Here is a 23,380-nt window from a genome sequence, read left to right on the forward strand (position 1 = left end):
TTAGAATTGGATTGCCATTATTTCAGGAGAGAAGCCTAGAAACGCTGCCCAAAAATGTCTGCCCAGACAGTTCAGGCTCTGAATGGCATGCAGTAAAAAAAAAAAAAAAAAAAAAAAACTAAAAATTTAAGGAGTAAAATTTTAAGTGTCTGCAGTAACAATATTTTACAAGTTTAATAGGTAAAGATGGAAACATGATAAGAAAAATCAGCATTTACTCTTAGAATCAGGCAATTAGATTATTTTTTTCTCATTTATAAAGAATCACATGCATTTTTGGTCTATTTATGGTTACATTTAAGTTTGTGAAATGTCCATTAAACAAGTTAGGTCTTATAACAAACCAGTCTTTAACCCCACAACACCCCCACACCAAAATGTTAATAAGAAGAGAGAGAGAAAAAAAAACGCAGCTTGTTATATTACAGAGAAAGCACAAAATGCAAGTCCTCTTTCCTGAAGTCTTTCCTGCGGTGGAAAAACGTGCTGGAAAGCTGTTGCAACATGCTGACACCCAAGACAATTACATGCCATCGACACATTTCGAATCCGTTTATTATTCGGCTCCGAATTTTGCGTGCCACCGTCTGCCAAGCCCCTATTGCTGTTGATATAGAAACGTGAACGCGTTAGAACAAGCGGTTCATATAAACTTGTGATTTGAATAACAGCTAGCACTTTTATAGGAAATAAATAGAGACATTTATATTTATGGCACGGAGCAGACCCCTTTATCCTGAGTGACTTAGCGAAAGTGCTTTGAAGTCTCGATTAATACACTCTGGTACTTGTCCATTAAGTCACTTTCGGTCTCAAAACTAAAGGAATTGTGAAGAAATTCACCTCCAATTCAGTGGTACAATGTAGATTGTAGATCAGATGTAGGATGTAGAACTCGTCTACTAGCTACAGTGCATCTGGAAAGTATACACAGTGCTTCACTTTTTCCACATTTTCTTGTCACAGCCTTATTCCAATTGTGCAAGTTCTCCCACTTAAAAAGATGAGAAAGGCTGTAATTTTCATCATAGGTACACTTCAACTATCAGCAACAAAATGAGAAAAAATAATCCAGAAAACTACATGATTTTTGAAGAATTTATTTGCAAATTATGGTGGAAAATAAGCATTTGGTCAATAACAAACGTTGATCACAATGTTATAGACCCTTTGTTGGCAATGACCGAGATCAAACGTTTTCTGTAAGTCTCCACAAGGTTTTTACACACTGTTGCTGGTAGTTTGGCCCATTCCTCTATGCAGATCTCCTCTAGAGCAGTGATGTTTTGGGGCTGTCGCTGGGCAACACGGATTTTCAACTCCCTCCAAAGATTTTCTAAGGGGTTAAGATCTGGAGACTGGCTAGGCCACTCCAGGACCTTGAAATGCTTCTTACGAAGCCACTCCTTCGTTGCCCGGGCGTTGTGTTTGGAATCATTGTCATGCTGAAAGACCCAGCCACGTTTCATCTTCAATGCCCTTGCTGATGGAAGGAGGTTTTCACTCAAAATCTTACGATACGTAGCCCCATTCATTCTTTCCTTTACACGGATCAGTCGTCCTGGTCCCTTTGCAGAAAAACAGCCCCAAATCATGATGATTCCACCGCCATGCTTCACAGTAGGTATGGTGTTCTTTGGATGCAACTCAACATTTTTTCGAAAATCTTTAAAAATCAATCAATGTTATTTTCTGGATTTCTTTTTCTTCTTCTCATTTTGTCTCTCATAGTTGAAGTGTACCTATGATGAAAATTACAGGCCTCTCTTATCTTTTTAAGTGGGAGAACTTGCACAATTGTTGGTTGACTAAATACTTTTTTGCCCCACTATAAGTCCAAAATTCACAGCCTTTGCTCAATACTTTGTTTAAGCACCTTTGGCACCAATTACAGACTCAAGTCTTTTTGATTATGATGCTACAAGCTTTCTATTTTTGGCAGTTTCTTCCATTTTTTCTTTTTAGAACCTCTCAAGCTCCACCAGGTTGGATGCACAGCCATTTTCAGATCTCTCCAGAGATGTTTAGTTGGGTTTAAGTCTGGGCTCTGACTGGGCCACTCAGAGACATTCACATGGCTGTGTGCTTAGGGTTGTTGTCCTGTTGGAAGATGAAACGTCACCCCAGTCTGAGGTCCAGAGGACTCTGGAGTAGGTTTTTTATAAAGGACGTCTCTGTGCATTGCTGCATTCATCTTTCCTTTGATCCTGACTAGTCTCCCAGTTCCTGCTGCTGAAAAAACATCCGCACAGCATGATGCTGCCACCACCATGCTTCACTGTAGAGATAGTATTGGTCAGGTGATGAGCGGTGCCTGGTTTCCTTCAGAAATGACACTTGGCATTCAGGCCAAAAAGTTTTTGTTTCTCATGGTCTGAGAGTCCTTCAGGTGCCTTTTACTGAGGAGTGGCTTCCTTCTGGCCATACAAACCTGATTGGTGGAGTGCTGCAGAGATCATTGTTTCTCTGGAAGGTTCTCCCCTCTCCACAGAGAGATCTCTTTTAGAGTGACCATTGGGTTCTTTGTCACCATTCTGACTAAGGCACTTCTCCCCAGGTCACTCAGTTTGGCTCTTCGGTCCGCTCTAGAAAGAGTCCTGGTGTTTCCAAACTTTTTCCATTTGTGGATTATGGAGGACACTGTGCTTATTGGGACCTTCAATGCTGCAGAAATTTTTATATACCCTTCATCAGGTGTGTGCCTTGATACAATTCTGTCTCTGAGGTCTCCAGAATTTCTTGGACTTCATGGCTGGTTTGTTCTCTGACATGCACTTTGTTCCCTGACATGCATTGTTTTGAGTGTCATGTGAATACTTATGTACGTGATTGTTCAAGCACACTCCTTTCACATTGTCATTATGGGGTATTGTTTGTAGAATTTTGAGGAAAATAATGAATTGAATCCATTTTGGAAAAAGGCTGTAACAACAAAATGTGGGGGAAAAATGAAACGCTGTGAATACTTTCCAGATGCACTGTACATCAGCACATCTTAAGCCCAGGAGTCAAATAAACAGCTTGCCTAAAGTTTTCCATTTGATTTCTGCAGCACAAAAATTTCCTTCAACAAACAAACTGAATGGCATGTATGATTTTACAGTCATGTGACCATGCACTATGTTTTGACTAGCAAAATTAACCTCATCAACCTAATGCAGCATTAGCTGCATTGTCCTGCATGGCCGAATTATGCTATCTGACTTCATATATTCAACAGATATTTAGCAGATGCTCTGTGCTAAAAAGGATTGCTCCTGCAGCTAATAGCATTCTTGTATCTTTGCCCCCAGAGCCCCAACCCTTCTCTGACATTCTGTGTAAAGACCCACGACAGACTCTACTACATGGTGGCTCCGTCTCCAGAGGCCATGAGGATCTGGATGGACGTGATCGTAACGGGAGCCGAGGGCTACACGCAGTTCATGAACTAAAGAGGACATAAAGGAAAAACCACACGGTTGCACCAGGGAAACTTCAACAGACTCACTCTTCTGTTTTTTCTCTAATATTTTCTTTTTTTTTTTTTTTCTTTTTACTTTCTCCACATTTCCGATGTGGTATAGCCAAATGACGTCAAGCCATTCTGGACTTTAAAATTTTAGTGAACCTACACACAATGCAAACATTTATGCATATACAGATCGTACAGGTAGAAATAATGTTGAGTGAATATATCAGAATAGATTTTTTTTTAATGGGAATTTTAGACAACACTCAATATCACTGAAAACTTCAATCACCAAAGCTCATATCATCTGTTTTTCCCACTGTATGTTTCTGTGTAACCAGCAAAACATCACCTGTATCTCCACACACACACACACACACACACACACACACACACACACACACACACACACACACACACGCGCGCGCGCGCGCACGCTGTAAAAGAGAGTCTATTTGCCAAGCCCTAACTTCATCTTCAGCCTCACCTTGTTTAGGGGAAGCAGCCATTTTCAGTACACTGCCACCTAAAGGCTCTCGGTGGAAGAACATCATTAAACAACAAAAACAACACTAACCAACTTAACCTTCATGTAATAATGCAAATCATTCAGTGCCTTGATATTTCTCCACATTTCATCACTGCAATACTGTTATGAGAAACCTGCAGGACAGCAAAACGCCCGAAATACAATCAACTGTTTCCTTAAAAAAGTATTTTTATTCTCGAAGGATCTATTATTGTGACTATTCATAACAGATGTTTGCACAAGGCATGCAGTCAGGATAATGGTGAAAGTAAACAAAAACAATTTATCAGCTAAAAAAAAAACCCCAAAAAATAAACAGAATTGAGAGTCAGTGGTATTAGCTACTTGAGTCAATCGAAGATCTTCATAAATAGATTATGTGGACAAATTTTTTTTTTGGACATCTGACAATAAGGTGTGCTTTCAACACCCCATTCCACATTGAGTCTCTATTTGCTGTTGTAATAACCTCCACTCTTCTGGGAAGATGCTCTTCTAGATTTTGTAGTGGAAATTTGTGCTCATTTATCCACAAGGGTGTGAGTAAAGTGAGGTACTGATGTAGGTGATGTGAGGAGTGTTGTCTGGGTGTTTATTTATCCCAATGGTGTTTAATAGGTTTGAGGTCGGAGCTCTATAATGGGAGATCTTCCACTCTAACCCAGAGAAACCATATCTACATAGAGCTGGCTTTGAGTACAGGGGCATTGTCAGGCTGATACAGCTGTTAGGCTGTAGTGAATGGAAATGTAATGCTGTCACATCCAAAGACATCCTACACAATTGTGTGCCTCCAAGTTTGAGGTAACAGTTTGGCATAGAACCACAAATGGCTGAAAAAGTTAGGTGTCCCAATACTTTTGTCCATTTGTTACAATAAAGAATCTGTTTTGACTCATGTTTGCCTTAGTCCTCTGGACTGATCTATGCTGTGATTTCAAGTGATCATCTGCATCTTAGTGTTTTATTCTTAAAAAATGTTTAGTTGGTTTTATTTTGTTGTATGTCAGCATTTTCCCTGAAATCTTTCTGCATGCTTTCAAAATGGCCAAAATACAGACGAGATTCTACTGATCAGACGTGATTATTATGCCGTTGTTTTTATTTCAAGTCGGTGGACCCTTTTTTTGACGTGGAAAAAGAAAACAACTTGTACCTCCACTGCAGTGTTTTGTTTCTTTTCAGTGTTATGTTGTGTGCCCACGGAGAACCAAATCACACTGAGATGCGCCACGCATATCTGTTATATGCATAACCGTTATTTTGTTACTAACACACACACTTACACATGCTGACACTATGATACGATATGATGGTACTGTTCATGTGGCACTTTAGATGGATTTAATGGAATTTTTCAGGTTTATTAAAAAAATATTATATATATATAGAAACCTTTTCTTTCTCTTCTCTGGTGAAATGACAAATAGTTTTATGCAGAGGACATCGTGGCGCTGGAGACTGGCAGGTGAGAGCTGTATGGGAATAAGGACACCAGGAATGAAGCCGAGTTCCACAGTTAGTTTAAATAATATATAGCTGTAGTGACATTGTGAGATATTAGCACAGCAGTAATAAGAGGATGTGTGGTTTTTGAGTGGATTAAATTTTTGTAGGTCAGGTTCTTTCACTGGCACTCACTCCAGTGTTTTATTACTCAACTAATTAAAATAGAACTAAAATCCCTTAAAAATGACTATTCATGACTTAAGCAGAGCCTGACTGATATTGTGTTTGGGCCGACGTTAAGATTTCAGGAGGACATCGGATATTGGGAAGCTGACAAAGGTGAACGAAGAAGAAGAATCCTTTTGTCATACACTGTTAAAAAAAACATTAACATTTTGCATGAAAAGGAGGTTAGGAAGTTGCCATCAAAGCACAGGGTCAGCCATGATACAATACCCCTGGAGAAAAAAGGTTTGAGGGCTTCACTCAGGGGGCAGTCAGACAGTACTGAAGCTCAAACCCATGACTTTTAACCTTAGTAATATATCACATTAAATATTTCTGGGGAAAAAAAGTGAATTTATGTTTACATTTATGGCATATTGCAGACACCGGTATCCTTTATCTTACAACTGAGCAATAAATTAAGGTTAAGGGCTTTGCTTAAGGGCCCAGCAATGCCAGCTTAGTGGTGGTGGGATTTGAACTACATTAATGGCATTTAGCAGACACCCTTATCTAGAGTGACTTTATATACAAGTAAGTGTTTGAGGGTTAAGGGTCTTGCTCAAGGGCCCAACAATGGCAACATGGTGGTGCTGGAAATTTCACTTTGATCAGAAGGCTCAACCACTGAGCTATACCTTCCACTTTAACATTTATAGTCAAGTCAAGTCAAGATTATTTCTATAGCGCTTTTCACAACAGATATTGTCTCAAAGCAGCTTTTTCAGAAATCAACAGTCAATGTGAACAGTGTGTATTTATCCCTGATGAGCAGCCGTGGTGACTGTGGCAAGGAAAAACTCCTTAGATGTTATGAGGAAGAAACCTTGAGAGGAACCAGACTCAAAAGGGGAACCATCCTCATTTGGTTGACATCAAGAGTGTGATCATAAATATTTCAACAATACAGAACACTGTATTTATAGCATTTGGTGGACGCTTTTATCCAGAGTGAATTACATTTATCTCATTTGTACAATTGAGCAGATATGGGGTTAAGGGCCTTTCTCAGGGGGCCCAGGTGTGGCAGCTTGGTGTGGCTGAGTTTTGAACTCATGATCTTCAGACCCTAAATCTAGTGTCTTAACAACTAAACTACCACCTACCCCATTTAGAAACTTGCTAGTGTTTTAAATAAACAGTGTAGGATGTGGTGTTAAACATTTACAGTTCATTCAACATAATTCAAAGAGTTTAAAATGTAAATAAAATACAATACATTTAATTGAATTCAATAAAAACTGAATGCATGGGTTCACTATTTCACTGGATTCATTATGTAAATGATTGCTTGAGGATAGTGATTTAGGTTATTTGATCATCTGTGAGTATAAGAAGTGGACAATCATTGAAATATAGACTTTGGTGTTTTATGTATGACTTATTACAACGTATTCGCCAGAATGATCACGCCTCAATATTTGGTAGCTCCTAAAATCAGTAAGTCAGACAAAAAGATATGACAGGTATATACTTTCTACTAAAAGTATATTTCACTTTGTCCTGAAAATGCTTTACACACAACACTACTGTTTTTATTATTATTTAAAGTATCATACAACTTTGAATATCTTTACAGAAATTCAATATTAGGTGGAACAGGTTCCCTTTACTAAGACTTGAATTGAATTTTTATTATAGAAAGCACTTTTGTGCCCCAGAGGTACAAACCAAGAATCATATGAACCCTTTTTTCATTTTTACTTGTTACCCCCCCATCCCCCATTACCCCCCCCCCCCCCCACACACACACACTTAAGAGTTTCTGCACACATTTTTATTTAAATTTTTTTTCATTATTTTTTATTTAAATGTGATGATCCTATGTTCATGTACAGTAGTACAATGTATGAATATTATTGAAATCAGCTTTACAGCACTACAATGTGAAAGTAGATGTATATGGTTTCATTACATTTACAATACTGATGAAATCCCAACTATTAAAATTACATTTGCGCTAGAACATGACTGAAAAACAAAATACGTGATAAAATATTAACAGCATAATAAACCTAATTATAAAAATAGCAGGCAGAAAAGAAAAGTTACATATCAGACATGAAATGTGAAACCTACACAGCTGTGGATTAGTGTATAACGCAATTTGTACACAGGCTTGGCACACCAGTTATTTTGCCTTTGTCAAAACTGATCAGACTTCATCTGGTGACTGGAACAGAGTAAAAAAAAAATCTGATGTCTTTAGCTGCATTGTTTAAGACTCTTCATATTTTCAACAAATACCTCAAAAAAGTTACTGCAACACATGCGTTTAGAAAAACCTGTGCAAAGTCATTTCTAATGACGATATACTGAGAGCTTTTTTCATCTATCTTTCTATCTGATCAGCTTTGTTGAAGTGTATTTTTTTATTTTTTATTTTATTTTTTTACACACATTTCTTATATAACTTTTTTACCTTATTTACTTTTTTCGCTTTTATTATTATTTATTCTTTTTTTTCTTATTCTGTAATATACATGCACTATCACACACTCTTCCTCAGGCATCACACTGAGGTCAGAAAATAAGATATTCAAAACTAACATCCTTTATACAGTATAACGCCATACCTGCCCTAAACTGGTCATAGACGATGTCATGGCCCATGGATTGGAAGGAACACATGTACCAAAACATTTCTGACAACTATCCTTTTGGTATTCTTATTACAACTATTATTTTGTATTACATGCACATTATCAACTTGTGCTGTTAATATCATGAACAGCGGCTACGCTAATTCCTCTCCACTGCTTCTCTTTCTCTCCCCATCCCGAGACACCCTGAGGTTGGCCAGCTCCAGTCACCTCCCACCTCGTGATGATTACGGACCTTTGAAGAAGTAGATGCCAAACTCCCAAACATCCCGAACCATCTTGAGACGTACCAGTGCCATTTGGATTCCGCTACATGTGTGGAGTTTGACATTGGACCTCCTGGAGTGTTAAAGGCTCTGGCATGGAGAAGCTGATGCTGGATCTGTGATGATCACAAATGCTGAGCTCATAAAACCAGGAGCTACTAACCATAAAGACTGTATAAGACTGCAGAAAGAACATCACTTATAATCTTATACTCCAGTACTCATGTTAGTTCTCACTCTCCAGTGTTCTGTATTGATAAAAGATTTATGATCACACTCTTGATGTCACCCATATGAGGATGGGTTCCCCTTTTGAGTCTGGTTCCTCTCAAGGTTTCTTCCTCAAAACATCTAAGGGAGTTTTTCTTCGCCACAGTCGCCACGGCTGCTCATCAGGGATAAATGCACACCATTCACCTTAACTGTTGATTTGTGTAAAGCTGCTTTGAGATAATGTCTGTTGTGAAAAGCGCTATACAAATAAACTTGACTTGACTTGACTATTATTTTGGTCCCCTTTCTGATGGAAGAAGAATAAAAAAAAGCCTTCTTAATCTGTTCCATTCCAAGTTTCAAATGCAAAACTTCATTACATCAAATGAACACATAGAAGTGTTATAGCTTGATGGACACACAGCATTTTGCATAATGCTATGATAAATGTTTGTCTCCTCAATTCCTAAGCAAAGGGTAATTGTTGAGACATAATGCTCTTTGTTCAAAACCAGTTAAACTCATTAAATAAATGTGTACTTGTGTTTGTCAATTGTCAGTCTTCACAAATTGGACCTGTACAGTGCCAGTTTTGTATCTGGAAACATTCTGGACAGCTATCTGTTTGTCTTTGTGCAGAGGTAATCTAGGACAGAAAGATATGCCAGGTAAGAGGTGGTTTCTTCCTCTTGTCATCATTTTTCCTTGCCACTGTCACCTCCGGTTTGCTCATTAGGAATTAAAATAATGATTTCTAGAATTTCTCATTTATATTCAAGTTGCTTTGTGACATGTCCATTGTAAAAGTGCTATACAAATAAAATGTGAATTAAATTCATTCCATAAAATAAAATAGCAAAAAACATTCATCAGACTGCATCAGACCTGCCATTGGAGCATCAGCCGAATACAAATGTATTTGTATAGCATTTTTAACAATGGATATTATTACAAACCAACATGAATATAAACTTAAAATTCATAAACAAATCCCTTTAAATCGATCCCTATAAATTTCATCTGACCTGTTAATGTAGTTTAGGTGGGTGATCTGGGTTAGTATGCAAGCAATGAGAACGCATTTTCAGATTAACATTACATTGTATTTTGACACTGGAGTATGCTGGAAAGCACTCTAAAACATACCATGTGGTCTATTGTAAATAATAAAAACAGTTTTTCAATTGAAAAGGAAACTTTACACGTTTTGATATTAATGGACACTCCCTGGAAGACCCGCCTCCTTTGTATTTTTGGAGAGTGAAAAGCGGAAAAGGTCTGAATATGTGCTAGTGAGTGTAAATGACTGTAGTAAAAGTATCGCTGAAAAAAGACAAAAATTGTGTTACTACAAGACAAAGATTTTTGGATTTCTTTAATACTGTCAGGCGTAAGAACGTACTGGAAACCAAGTGAATTCAACGAAGGCCTTTTAATGAGAAAGCAAAAGGGCAAGGCAGAAAGCACAAAAAAAAAGAGCACCCAACTTGGGTAAACTGAACTAATAGAATAACTGTGGCAGATTGAGAACAGATAACACACAGAATCTTGTAAGCCAAGCAAAACCAAACGGAGTAGTTTGGGCAGTCCTGAATATTCGTAAGCCTAAGCTGTAGAACGGACGATGAGCATGTGGATAAACGGGGTCTTTATAGTGTGGTGACTGATTTGGACCAGGTGTGGATGATTAGTAAGTTGGTGAGCTGCTTGGAGTGATTGGAGGGTTTGGCGAGGGTGTGGCTGGTGGATCCCTGACAAATACTAAATTCTGAATTGCTGAGCACTGTGATGCAGCAGGAAGCATTCATGTCTCACAATACCAGAATCTACCAAGCTTTTTCACATGTTCTCCCTATGTCTGCATAGGTTTTCTCTGGGTTGTCCAGTTTCCTCCTATATCCCCCAAAACAAAAAGCTGTTGTTTTAACATATGCTAATTTTCCCCAGGTGTAAATATGTTTGCAAATATGTGTGTGTACACAGTAGGTACTGACACCCCATCTGGAGTGGATCCCTGCTTTGTGCCCAATGTTCCTTAATCCATATCCTGATCAGGATAAAGCGATTATAGATGAAGAAGATGAATGTGTATTGGCTTTTAGAGGACAGTACTGAAACAAGGATTACTATGATAAAATAACTGTTGTTGCTCTTAAACAGGTTTTTTCTGGACCCCGTTTAGCTTTAGGAGTGAATAAAAGATGAGCATGCAACAAAAGTAGAAAAGAAATCAAAGAATCCCTCTAAAATGTCAATCATGGCCTGAAGAAATATTTTTCCAGCTTGTTGCTGACCAGAAGTTTGACACTGATGACTGTCATACCAGGCTCTTGTTCTGCTTCTTTATACAGTACATGCTTTCATGGATATACTGCTACAAATATTCTATTAGAGGCTAACATTGTAAGGCTATATAAATTATAAATCATTCAAACAAATGTACATTAGAAATATTTATGCAGCCCCTGCCTCCTGTCCAGAGTTTATTATTAATGCAGCTGTTAGAGCAACATATACTGACCAGTGTGGGACCAGTGGGTTTGAATTATAGTGATCAGGGCTGATGGTTTACCAGTGTGTGTAATAGTCAGTCAATGTTTTCATGTCTTAATAATTTCTGTAAGAGAAATATTAATGACCCCCCAAAACTGCACATGTTTCAGGGTGGAGTTTTAGGGAGGATGAACTGTGAAGTTCAATCAACTGCTTTTTAACAATAAATCTTCCACGTTACAGAAGATTGAAGTAGGAAAAAAAAACCAATGCTCCTGCAATTTACATTTTTACAATACTACCATATATGAAGACATACGTATCAAAGCAACTAGCCAATATGAGATTCTAAATTGAATCTAAATGCACTCTACTGAAGTGATACAATATGATTCAACATTGTGCAACATTCAGACATACAGATTCCTTCAAATAGGTCCAGCCGTGTTGTATATAGCGAGACAGGTGAGTCAGTCTGAACTGGTGACTTCTTGCACCATTAATACTTTGGCAGGGGTGGATTGATCTGGGGCAAACAGTAAGCGAGCAATGAGAACGCAACACACTCAGCATCCGTGTAGAGAGAGAAGCTGCCAGAGGCATTTTGCTGTTGAATCAGACACTGCACAGCGCTTGAGGCATCGCCTATACCTTACAGTGGAAACTGCGGGGCAGAAAGCAGAACCGGGAGCTCATAAGAGCTTGTGTCTCCTTCCATCGAGACCCATATCCTCCTGGCTGACCAAAAGGCTCCAGTGTTAAGTGTGATCAACTGCAGTGTTTTATATTTAATGGTTGACACAATAGGCCGAATACATGTGCAGAAATTTTTGAATTCGTGCAATTGCTTATTAACCTCATGAATTATATGTGGGTAGTTAGTATAAGGTTTTAGATTGAGTGCACTGTGCATATTACATTCATTTGCTTGTCATCACACATCAGCGTCTTTAATTCTATAAAATAACAAATAACTATAAACTATAAAATATTTTAAGCTTGTATAAAATGAGGTAATTATCTAATGCTAGTCTACATCCTCATCATCATCATCATCAATTATTATCATCTCACACAGACATGCACACAAATACTATCAGACTCATGCACAGCTAGGGGCAAATTAGAATTTTGTAATCAGGAGGTAGAAGGAAACCCACTTGGATATGAGAAGACAAACCATTTATAAGACAAGTAATGAAAAACGTAAATCATTATCACTGTGCAAGACAGGAAGCTACCTCCTCGATTTTATCCCAATCTGGACATTTAGAATTCAATCGAAATATTAAACATCCGGTTTTTTCTTTTTTTACAAAGAGATTAAATAACAATATAATTCATAATTCTATTAAATGTATTTGTAAATTGTGCTAAATACCTTATCTTGTCAAGTCTGCTCATATGAACCGGTTGGTACTGGGCTGAGGCGAGGCTAAGGGATGGGCAAAAAAAAGCAGCTATAATAAGCGGAGTGATGCAAACTTAGAGCGTATTTGGAACCCGTGCAGCTTACGATTAAAAATGAATTTGTTTGTAAAATTTGCATTTTAAATACACCACAAAAGAGCACACAGATTCAGTGTACAGTATTTAAACCCACGTTGGAAAAAGGGGTTTTGTTTGCTTTCCAGGTGCTGGGGATTACTCTTAAATGATCAGCTACTTTTTAGCATTCAAATGAACTTTATTAATATTAGAAAACCAAATCTACTGGTATTATTATAGTAAAATATTTACTGGTTAAAACATCACTTTAATAAGCAGTCAATTAATTGAGCCTTGTAACTTTTAGGTTTTTATGTCATGTCGTAGTTCTTATTAAAACAAGTCTAAACAAATGCTGTATACTGTTATTTAGACACACACACACACACACACACACACACACACACACACACACACACACACACACACACACACACACACACACACACACACACACAGTTGCTCTTAAACCATGTATTGACATTTTTCATAGATTGAAGTCAAGTCAACAGGATTTTATTGTCATTTCAAACATATATAGCTGACACAGTACACAGTGAAATGAAACAACGTTCCTCCTGAACCCTGGTGTTACATACAACAACAATCACAGAAAAAACAGGGCTAAGGACTAGTAAGTGTCCTCACCACATAAAGTGCATCTTGTGCAACCTTTTGCAAACAGTGCAAGACAACACAAGACAGTGCAAGACAATACAGGACAGTGCAAGACAACACAAGACAGTTTAAGACAAATACACAAAACACAAAAATACAAAATAGCGCCGCCAGTAAACCTGTTGTATATTGCACACTTCGGTGTGTAAAAGACTTAAAGTGAAACGAGCAATGTGCCAAACTACTGTATTTGACATGCTATAATTTTTTTCATGCAATCTTTTTTTATTTTTTTGCCACCGCACACTAGCTCTTTGTCTCACCCAGTCAAAATGTTGTGGATCCATCAGTGGCACTAAGTGAGGGTGTCTGCAGTGCTGAAGCAAGTGACTGGTGTGAATTCAGATTCCTTTTGGCCAGAACAGAACAAGGCCATAGGACATACATATACAATAGTACAATAAAAATTATATTATATATATATATATATATATATATATATATATATATATATATATATATATATATATATATATATATATATATATATATATAATTTTTATTGTACTATTCAAATTGGAATTTAATAATAAAAAAAAAAAAGGTTGTATATTTATTTATGTTTAGGTATTTACTTATATACATACATGTCTATTTTTTAATTATCCAGAGTTTTAATTCCATTTTTATTTTTCTGTACATCAGGATTTATATGTGACAAACATACTGTATATTACACTGTCTCATTTATATACAGTAAACACAGGAAATGTGCAGTGGTTGCTTTTTTCTTATTAAATATTCTTTTATTTTTTTTGAAAACCTTGCAGATTTCATATGTCCAATTCCAAACGTCCAGTATACCGTATGCTAAATACTTTCCCTTCCCAAAAAGTATAGAATTAAAGTGTTGTGCCGTTTATTATGCAGCAATAATCGTGGCTGTTTAATGTAGTTTCCAGTTTAAGGCTGCTGAGGTTATTTTAAGTTCAGTTGGGGTTATTCTCCCCACGGTGGCAGGGAGGAAATCATGCATTGCTCCCTTCAAATTTTGCTGAAGTAACAGCCATGTTATGTTGCTTTCCAAACTAGACAGGGGTTATCTCCTTATTTATACAAGGCTGCACAGAATGCCGTCAAACTCTGCATCCTTTTTTTTTTGCTCCAAATAGATTGCATTTTCCAAATGATGCTTATTTTGCACCACAGTGTATGTTGCCTATCACAGTACATTCAAGTTTCAAATGTATTTCTATAGCGTGTTTCACAATGGACATTGTCTCAAAGCAGCTTTACAAAATGTAAGAATTATAGAATAAAAATCACTTATAATTTTAAATTTGTGATTAAACATCGATGGCACATCATATAGCAGTGTAGCAGCACATACCTTTTATATATCCTATATATCCTTTGTTCCATCTGTCCATGTGAAAAAAAAACTTACTCCTTTAAGGAGTGTGTTTTAGTATGGTGGATTCATTCATCCTCGCACAAGAGATATGAGGTCCAGTAGCAGGATCTTAGCCAAAAAATTCATTTGTGTTTGAGATGTAATATATGTATTTGTTCAGGGTTCAGTGATTTGTAATTTGTACATTGTTAGTCTACTGGTGTTAGTCTACTGGTGTTTTTTCTGACACTCCTTCACACTTTATATGCCCTTCAGTCCAATGTCAGGCTAAATGTGCAGTAATTCAATTCAATTCATTTTTATTTGTATAGCGCTTTTAACAATGAACATTGTCTCAAAGCAGCTTTACACAGATAAAGTGTATAAAATGAATAAGGTTGTTCTTTATAAGTGTAAGTTTGTCCCTGATAAGCGAGCCGGTGGCGACTGTGGAAAGGAAAAACTCCACGAGATGGCATAAGGAAGAAACCTTAAGTCCAACCAGACTTAAGAGGGAACCCATCCAAATCTTGGTGGCACCGAATGTCTATTTACTACAGATAAACAATGTTGAGGTGTGCAGTGATAGTGATCAGATCCTGAGTCAGTGTAGCAGACTGTTGACATTAAGTAAAGATTATATAAGTCTAGTAGAGCTGACCAGTAACCCCATTTCATAGAATACTAAGGTGTTCATTTCTTTGTAACTCTCTCCAGAAAGGTCATAACTGGTGTTCACTAAGAAAAAAAAAAGGATGATTTTTTTTACACTAGTATTTCCCTTCAATGTGTTTAGCCTCAAAGTGTATTTTCGCCATTTGCTTAGGATTCCTGTAACACCCACAGACCCTCCCAACCTTGTTCAGTACTCTACCCCATATACCCCATATTATCGGAAAGCTCTGCAGATACACATGTTCAGCTCAGCAGAGCTGTCAACAGCGGTCCAATTTAGAGCAGTGTGTGTTTTCTATGCTTGTCAGAATATGCTTGAGATTTCTCAGAGCATTCAGAGCACAACCCAACACTCTGTTTGACCTGGCAGCTCACCTTCAGGTTGCTGCGGATGAGTTTTCTCACCAAGATGAAAGAGCTGTCAGCCCCAGCACAGCAAACACCTTCAGCTGAACGGAGTTCATTTGGTCCATAAAGATCAATTGTGTTTTCTGAACACTTTTATCAATTAGTTTGATGAACAAGAGATGCGTAACAATAAACATAGTCAAATGTGTATATTGTTCGATTAGATACATGTTAAGATAATTAGATGGGTTTATTCTTTACAGATTAAACAGAATTGTTAATAAGAAATGCCCATTAATAGTAATTACTATGAGCTAGAAGTTTTTTTAAATATTGATATTATTTCATACATGCATATGACTTATTCATCTTCAGCTAATAATAGTAAATTATTACACTGAAAATACTGTTTTCCATTTCCTCTTCTTTTTTCTTCTTCTTTTTCTATTCTTTTTTTTTATTATTATTATTATTATTATTATTATTATTATTATTATTATTATTATTATTATTATTATTATTCATTTATTCATTCATTTTCTCCCGCTTATCCGTATTATTATTATTATTATTATTATTATTATTATTATTATTATTATTTTATAACTAATAATGATAACATTTATTAGATGCAATTATCTTAAACATTATTACTGTAAGTTACCTAATACATTTAAAATACAAACCATTAAATATATATTAAAGGGAGTATTTATACCAGAGAGCTTATATATATATATATATATATATAAAATCTACAAAAGTATTTTTCTCAATAGTGAAGCAGTGGTAAGGCAGACACACTGAAACTTCACTCCACCCTTATAGGGATCGTATCTTTGTAAGCAACTGCAACACTTTTCTTCCTGATTTTATATAAATTTTTCATAATCGAATTATCAAATATATTACAGACAATTGCTAAAAGTGTCCAATTATTTCCAAATCCTGTGTAAGCAACTGCAACATCCTTCTTCCTGATTTTATATATTTTTTAATTACTAAATTATCAAATCAATTACAGTAAATTGCTAAAATATCCAATAATTTCCAAATCATTTATTTATTTATTTTATTTATTGCTCCCGAGAAAATTGTTGTTTTTTTGGCACTCTTTTAGACAATTGATTTGTAGACAAATAATTATTTGTGAAATAAAGTCTTTAGCATAAATATGCTGCTTTTTGCACATGGGTGTGTCAGTGTTGTTTTGTTCCAAGTCAAATAAATATATCAAGGTGCCATGTATAAACAAAAAAGTGGGTTAAAAATATTCTCAAAAAATCCAACCTTTTTTTCATTATAGTGTCTAAAATAATAGAAAGCCTTTTTTCCCAGACATTAATTTTTTTTATGTTAAATTTGAATAAAAAAAAAAAAAGAACATTTGTGCAATACTTGCTCTAATGCTTTTAGAACACATTAACTTATTTACTTTTGTATACAGCTACAGAAATGAAAGAATACAAAATGAACAGTTTTCTAAAATGGTGTTCAAATAGGTGGTCTGTAGTGTTGGCTATTAAATTAGAAACTAAGTTCATTTCCTTTGCCTGTTTTCATTTTCACAGTATGGTGTCAATGAGCTGCATAATTTCTCCTCACTTTCACACACACACACACTCTCAAACATGCACACCCCTCAGAAGCCTACAATCAATATGTATCATTTCACAACAAATAAATGCAAGATATAAATATGGAGAAAAAAGATATGACAGTTTCACACGAATGGGTTAAGTCTGATATTAGAGTAATGTAAACATTTTACCTTTTAATGGGGAAATTGGGGACTTTCCTTCCCAAGGCTCAGCAGAGACCTGCAGTAAGTGTGTCTCTGTAACATTCACAGCTGAGTATACAACAGCAATCTTGTCTCGTTGTCACTATGTAAAAACAACAAAATTGTCACAACAGCATAATAAAGCTGACTTTCACCCTGAAAGTGAACCTCAGTCAATGGACAGCATAAAAGGGGACCAACTAGACAAGAGTGAGGTCAGTACTGACCTCTAGACCAAAAATGATGGGCCTGTGACAAAGCTCTGTTTGATCATTCAGTTATTTGTTGACAGTTTATCAATTGTGAGCAATGTTTCTAAAGTGTAGTAATAACTGCAGTATTTGAAGACAAACCTTACTGTTATATGATCTGGATCCAGTTTTGTTTCTATATATATTTATGTTTGTATAGTATAATTTTACTATTAATGACATATTGTCACTGTTCACTGTTATATACTGTATGTAGCCAATTAGTTTCCAATTACTGTCTGTGCAATTGTATCTCTCTGTGATGCCCTGCACTGGAATAACCTTCACACACTGTATTCTTATGACCACTCTTTCCAGAACAGGCTCTGAAGTCACCACAACACTGACCTTGCTGCTATAACTATAAACAAGATACTAAAATCTAGTCTTTTCATATGCCTGGTTTTTCTAACATTTTTTATTCTATTTCTTTATCAATTTGTTTGCTAATAAATTAACTGGGTTACTCCTTATAACTGACACAAACTTGATTCATAAGGAACACAGCTCCCAAAATACAGCGTGGCCTACAAACATGGCCACCGAGGACTATAACTCAGCCATCGCAAACACTTTCATGTTCATGTTCACTTGAGTATACACACTTGATCAGTCACACACAATATAAGCACTTTTACTACATGTAGGCTTCATGGATTTGCAGATTGTATAAATATTGTTATCCTGATTTATGGCCTGGTTTATGACTGAAATTATCATTTTTCGTTTTAAATAAGGAAAACTTTATTTTGATTTAAGCTCAGCATCCACACCTGCATTTCACCTATTCTCATGAAATGCAAACACTACTAACATAACTGCAGTGGAGAGCTACTTTTATTGGCGTGAGTAAATTCGGGAGCACCAGCACCTAGAACTACTTGCCAAGAGCACCAAGAAATTTCCATTTCATGGGGAAACACCCACCTATGAGCCCAGCAACTGAGAGTGGCTCTCCACACAGGAGGTTTAAGAAATCTGGCAGTTCAACGATGTCACCTATAAGCTGGAACTGCCATGTCACAGGAGTTTAGCTGTTTCATTTCATGATAAACCATGTTCCCAATCCCCCTATCCTCACAGAATATCTTGACACGAAAAACCTGCCGTACATCAATAAGGAGTTCTTAGACTCACCACACAGGCAAGGTAAACTGTAGTACCCCATAGACTGGCAAGTCTACAGACCTCAGTAGAAATGCGGGGGTCCCATCCATAATGTACCCTTCTGCACTTCAGTGTTCGCCACCTAAATTTCCCAGTGGGGAAGCCAATGGGAAAGTTAGCTCCCAGAGTTAGAATTTGGGGGTGGGTTTTTTGTCTTGTTTTTTCCGAAATCAAAATATAAAGGCAGCATATAAAGAGATTTGTCTTTTATATATATATATATATATATATATATATATATATATATATATATATATATATATATATATATATATATATATATATATATATATATATATAAAAATAATTAAATAGTGGTTTGTTGTGTAAAAGTTGCACTAGAAGTAAAATTCGTTCTCTAATAAAGGAGCAGGTTTTAAAAAATGTTTGTGAATAAAACTATTTTCTCTTTTAGGATGGAAGTTTTACATTTACATATACATTTTATTTGCTCTTAATATAAAAGCTTGAATGTTAAAAGTTTAAACTTGGTTACTTCTCCGCACACAAGCCTGTGTAGTCTTTTGGGAAACAATATTAGAAAGAAGAGTGAGTTTATGCTTTTTTTTATATTCATTTAAGAACGTTGTGTATTTCAATTTGTCTGGAAGAGAAAATGATCTAAGTGCCTTTGTACTAATTTCCACCTTTGAAAAATCAATCATATGCAGTCTTATTCAATTTCTGAGTCAGAAATGAGCTTCTAGCAAAGACAGCAAAGTTATTAGTGCTGAATTGTGAAAACCGGGACAATAAGTGTCATAAAACCCTCTGCCATCTACCCAGACCTAGAGGAGTTCTCACCTCCAAGTATGAGACTGAGAATGAGATGAGATTTCAAAAGTAGTCATATTTTGTAAGTGCAATTATGATTTACATTTTATCATTTAGAATGCCTGATATAACTAACACTGGCCATTGTGTTACTTTCATATCGCCGTTTACCAAAAGCATAAAGCTCTAAATTGTGATGCTTATGAGGATCTCAGCCTGACCCAAATATATAATTCTATTTTATGACAATAGTTTTTAAACCTGTATACACGGCCCAGCCTGCAGCTCATGGAACCATGACCTTATCTAGCTAGCCTATAACTTGGATTTTTGAACCTATTATATTTAGCTTGATCATGAGAACATACAATATACAACTACATAATACAGCATCTATCTTTAAAAAAAAAAATACACACTTTTCTGTGTTAGTTTTGAAAACTTTGTCTCATTCTGCCTTATTACACCATTGCATCAACCAGGAGTTCTCAGGCCCTTCTACATTTCACTATGTGCCAAGATTGCCTTTATTATGTTATGTCAGTAGTTATCTTCTAGTTAATTAACAATAATTATAAAATAATATGAGTTAAATAACTAATTAATATTGACTTATGCAGCCCTACATGAAATTATCTACTTGCTTATGAGTTTGTCTCTGAACAATTTTTTTTTTTTATTTTACCTGAAAATCTACTTTTAAAGGAAGTACAACTTTGACAATCCTTGATTATGTATCCCACATTTCCATTGGAATCCTGCCAGATTCCAGAGGGTACTCAGGAATATTTTTTTCTAATTTTTCATTGGTCCTGAGTTCAAACCATGCATACAAATAAAACAAAATGAAACCAAGTAAATGTAATGGTGTCCTGCAGTGTGACACATTTTAATTCAAAATACTTAAAAAATGATATTGCACTTTTCTTTACATTTTTCTATTAACGCAGATGTCCAGGGATTGTTTATATTTTGTAACATTAAATTCATAACATTTTTGAACTAAGATTTTATGAGACAACCTAATCAATTATTTGTAGTTAAAATACTCAAGTCTGTGGCCGTGACATGAGTCTACACAAAGTCTTATTAAAACTTGTGAATTACCATAGTTGAAGAAATTATGATGCAATTGTTTCACCTTTTTTCCCAAGCCAAAGTTAACCTATTATGGTTTACAGTAAGTAAAATGGAGTTTGCCCAAAGTAGTAGAATTGACAACCTCCACACCTCCTGGAGTGAATTTAAAACAATGTTAATGAGCACCCCGAAAAAAAGGCACTCTAGGCAACCTGTATGTTACTCTGGCATTTATTCAAACTCAAATCTGCTCTGAAGCAAAGGGTAATGAGGTGATTGTATGCTTTAAGCAAACTTAAAGTAAATTGTGTTGCCCAAAAACATATATAACAAGGTGAACAGGAAGCTCAAAATGTACTTTCATCAGCACAATTTTCCAAATTCAACCCATTATACTAGTTAATAATGTTAAAATGGTGAACTTCCCATACAACTTAGACATCAGTTGTTACCATTTTTCTAATAACAACTAATCAGCTAACAAACAAATTTGTCATTGTGTTAAATTTGGCAAGACATGTTGTGCAGTACAAGGATGCTTCAGGATTCAGGTGTTTGTTATATTGATATGAGGTTATTATGACTATGTTAATTCAAAATTTTATTCAATTTAAAATAAGTTTCAAATGATTTGTAAAGTGCTTTCAACAATAAACATTGTCTTAAAGCAGCTTTTCAGAGATAAAGAGTGATAAAGTTATTTAAAGGAGTTGATTTAGTGTCCATAATAGTTTAGATTTTAAATTTATCACCTTGCCCGCTTTTCCTTGCCTGTGGTGACTGGCAAAAAAAAACTCCCTGAGATGGCATGAGGAAGAAACCTTGAAAGGAACCAGACTGAAAGCATCCTGGCACAGAATGATTATTCATTACAGTTCCATCTTTGTTGAGGCGTGCTGTTCGGCGATAGGTGCTTAAATGCAGAAATGTTCATGCAACCTGTGGTCCTGAGCCATTGTAGTAAACTGTTGATATTAATTACAGTCTAAATCCATCATCAAAGTTCTTGAGTTTCTCACTAACTTCATGGATCTTTAGTCTGTTGATGTGGAACCATCCCCAGCTGCACAGAGTGGACTTGAATTGAAGACAACTTCATCCAACGGTAGGGGGTGTCAGGATGAATCGGACAGATCCGAAGAGAAGAATGGGATAGGAACTTTGCTCAGTGGTACCTCAGGAGCATGTTTAACTCGACATAGAAAACAAAAAAAAGAGAGGAGAGAGAGCGAGAGCGAGAGATGGAGAGAAGTGTGGTGACAGGGAAAGAGAAATAGAAATTGTTAAACAATCTTCTGTTTCATGAATGTTTAAAGACACAGGTAGGGACTCCAGCAAGACTAGCTATGGCAGAAAAACTGAAAGGAAGAGCCAAGTATATGAAATAATTAAATCTTTACAAGAAAAAAATCACAAATGTACACTATGTACAAGCTGCTGTTAATATATAAGGAACACAATAGTAAATATTGGTTAAGACCTCACTTTGCTGGTACTACAGCATCAATTCTTCATTACATGGGCTTTACACGGTGTTGAAAGCTTTTCTTTGAGATTGTGGTCCGTGTTGACGTGATTGCATCATATAATTGTTGCAGATTTGTCAGATGCACAATTCTGCTGTGAATCTCTGGTTCCACCATACCCCGAAGATGTGATATTGAATTCATGTCTGCTTATACAGAGATTCGTTTCCATGGCCATAGAACCAGTTTGAAACACTTTGTGATGCATTATCTTATTGAAAGTTGGCATTGGTTGAAATGTGGCCATAAAGCAATGCACATAGTCAGCAACAATACTCAGATAGGGTGAGACATTCAAACAATGATCACATGGTGTTAAAGGGGCCAAGTACAGTATATACCAATATACCTTACCAGCCTGTACTATTGAAAGAAGGGAAGTTAAGTGCATGCATTCATTCTGTTGGTGCCAAAGTTGGCCCTACTATCAGTGAATTGCAGCATAAATCTAAATTTGCCAGACCAGACATTTGTTGAGCCTGTGCTTACAATAGCATCATATTCCTGTACTTGGTGACAGGAGTAGAACTCAATGTGATCTCCTGCTGTAGCTTCCCCTCCTCAGGCTTTAATATGTTTAGTGTTCTTGGATACTTTTCTGCTCATTATTGTTACAAAGAGTAGTTATCTGATTTGTTGTAACTTCCTTGTCAGCTTCTGTAGTCTGGCCATTCTCTTCTGAACTCTTTCATCAACATGGTGTTCTCACCTGCAGAACTTTTGGAAGTTTTTTGTTTTTCTCCAATTCGATTGAAACTCTAAAGATTTCCAAATCAACACTTATTAAAATAATGAAACCTGCCAATTTGGCACCAATATCCCTACAAGAGTCAAATGTTCCTGAACAATGGTAAAAGTCCTTGGATTTGGAGTCTAGGCATTACCCTGAATATCACTTGCAACTTAAGGCTCTCATGTACCTTGTGCTAAAGAGACTCCTAACTTTAGAAATATTGCCTGAATTTTCAGATTGTTTGAAAATTCTCTTAGCCAAACCTGCTGACACAGGCAACTAGGTTAAGGATGCTTAATATGTCTAGCCAAAATG

General features: G+C 36.2%; 1 protein-coding gene across 11 annotated transcripts in view; it reads left to right on the forward strand.

Moving 5' to 3' along the window:
• Nucleotides 1-5,368, forward strand: part of phldb1b (pleckstrin homology-like domain, family B, member 1b) — a 70,502-nt gene extending 65,134 nt beyond the window's left edge. For 10 of the 11 annotated variants that reach the window (XM_083549608.1, XM_083549611.1, XM_083549612.1 and 7 more), the window contains one exon: nt 3,294-3,494. In XM_083549608.1, the coding sequence (XP_083405734.1) occupies nt 3,294-3,434 (141 nt within the window). In that variant the 3' untranslated portion in view covers nt 3,435-3,494. Of the gene's footprint in view, nt 1-3,293 lie in introns of all 11 variants that reach the window. The other variant, XM_083549616.1, reaches the window with a different exon arrangement.
• The last annotated feature ends 18,012 nt before the right edge of the window (nt 5,369-23,380 follow it).

Source organism: Silurus aristotelis (assembly GCF_946808225.1).
Source record: "Silurus aristotelis genome assembly, chromosome: 8".
Taxonomy (NCBI): domain Eukaryota; kingdom Metazoa; phylum Chordata; class Actinopteri; order Siluriformes; family Siluridae; genus Silurus; species Silurus aristotelis.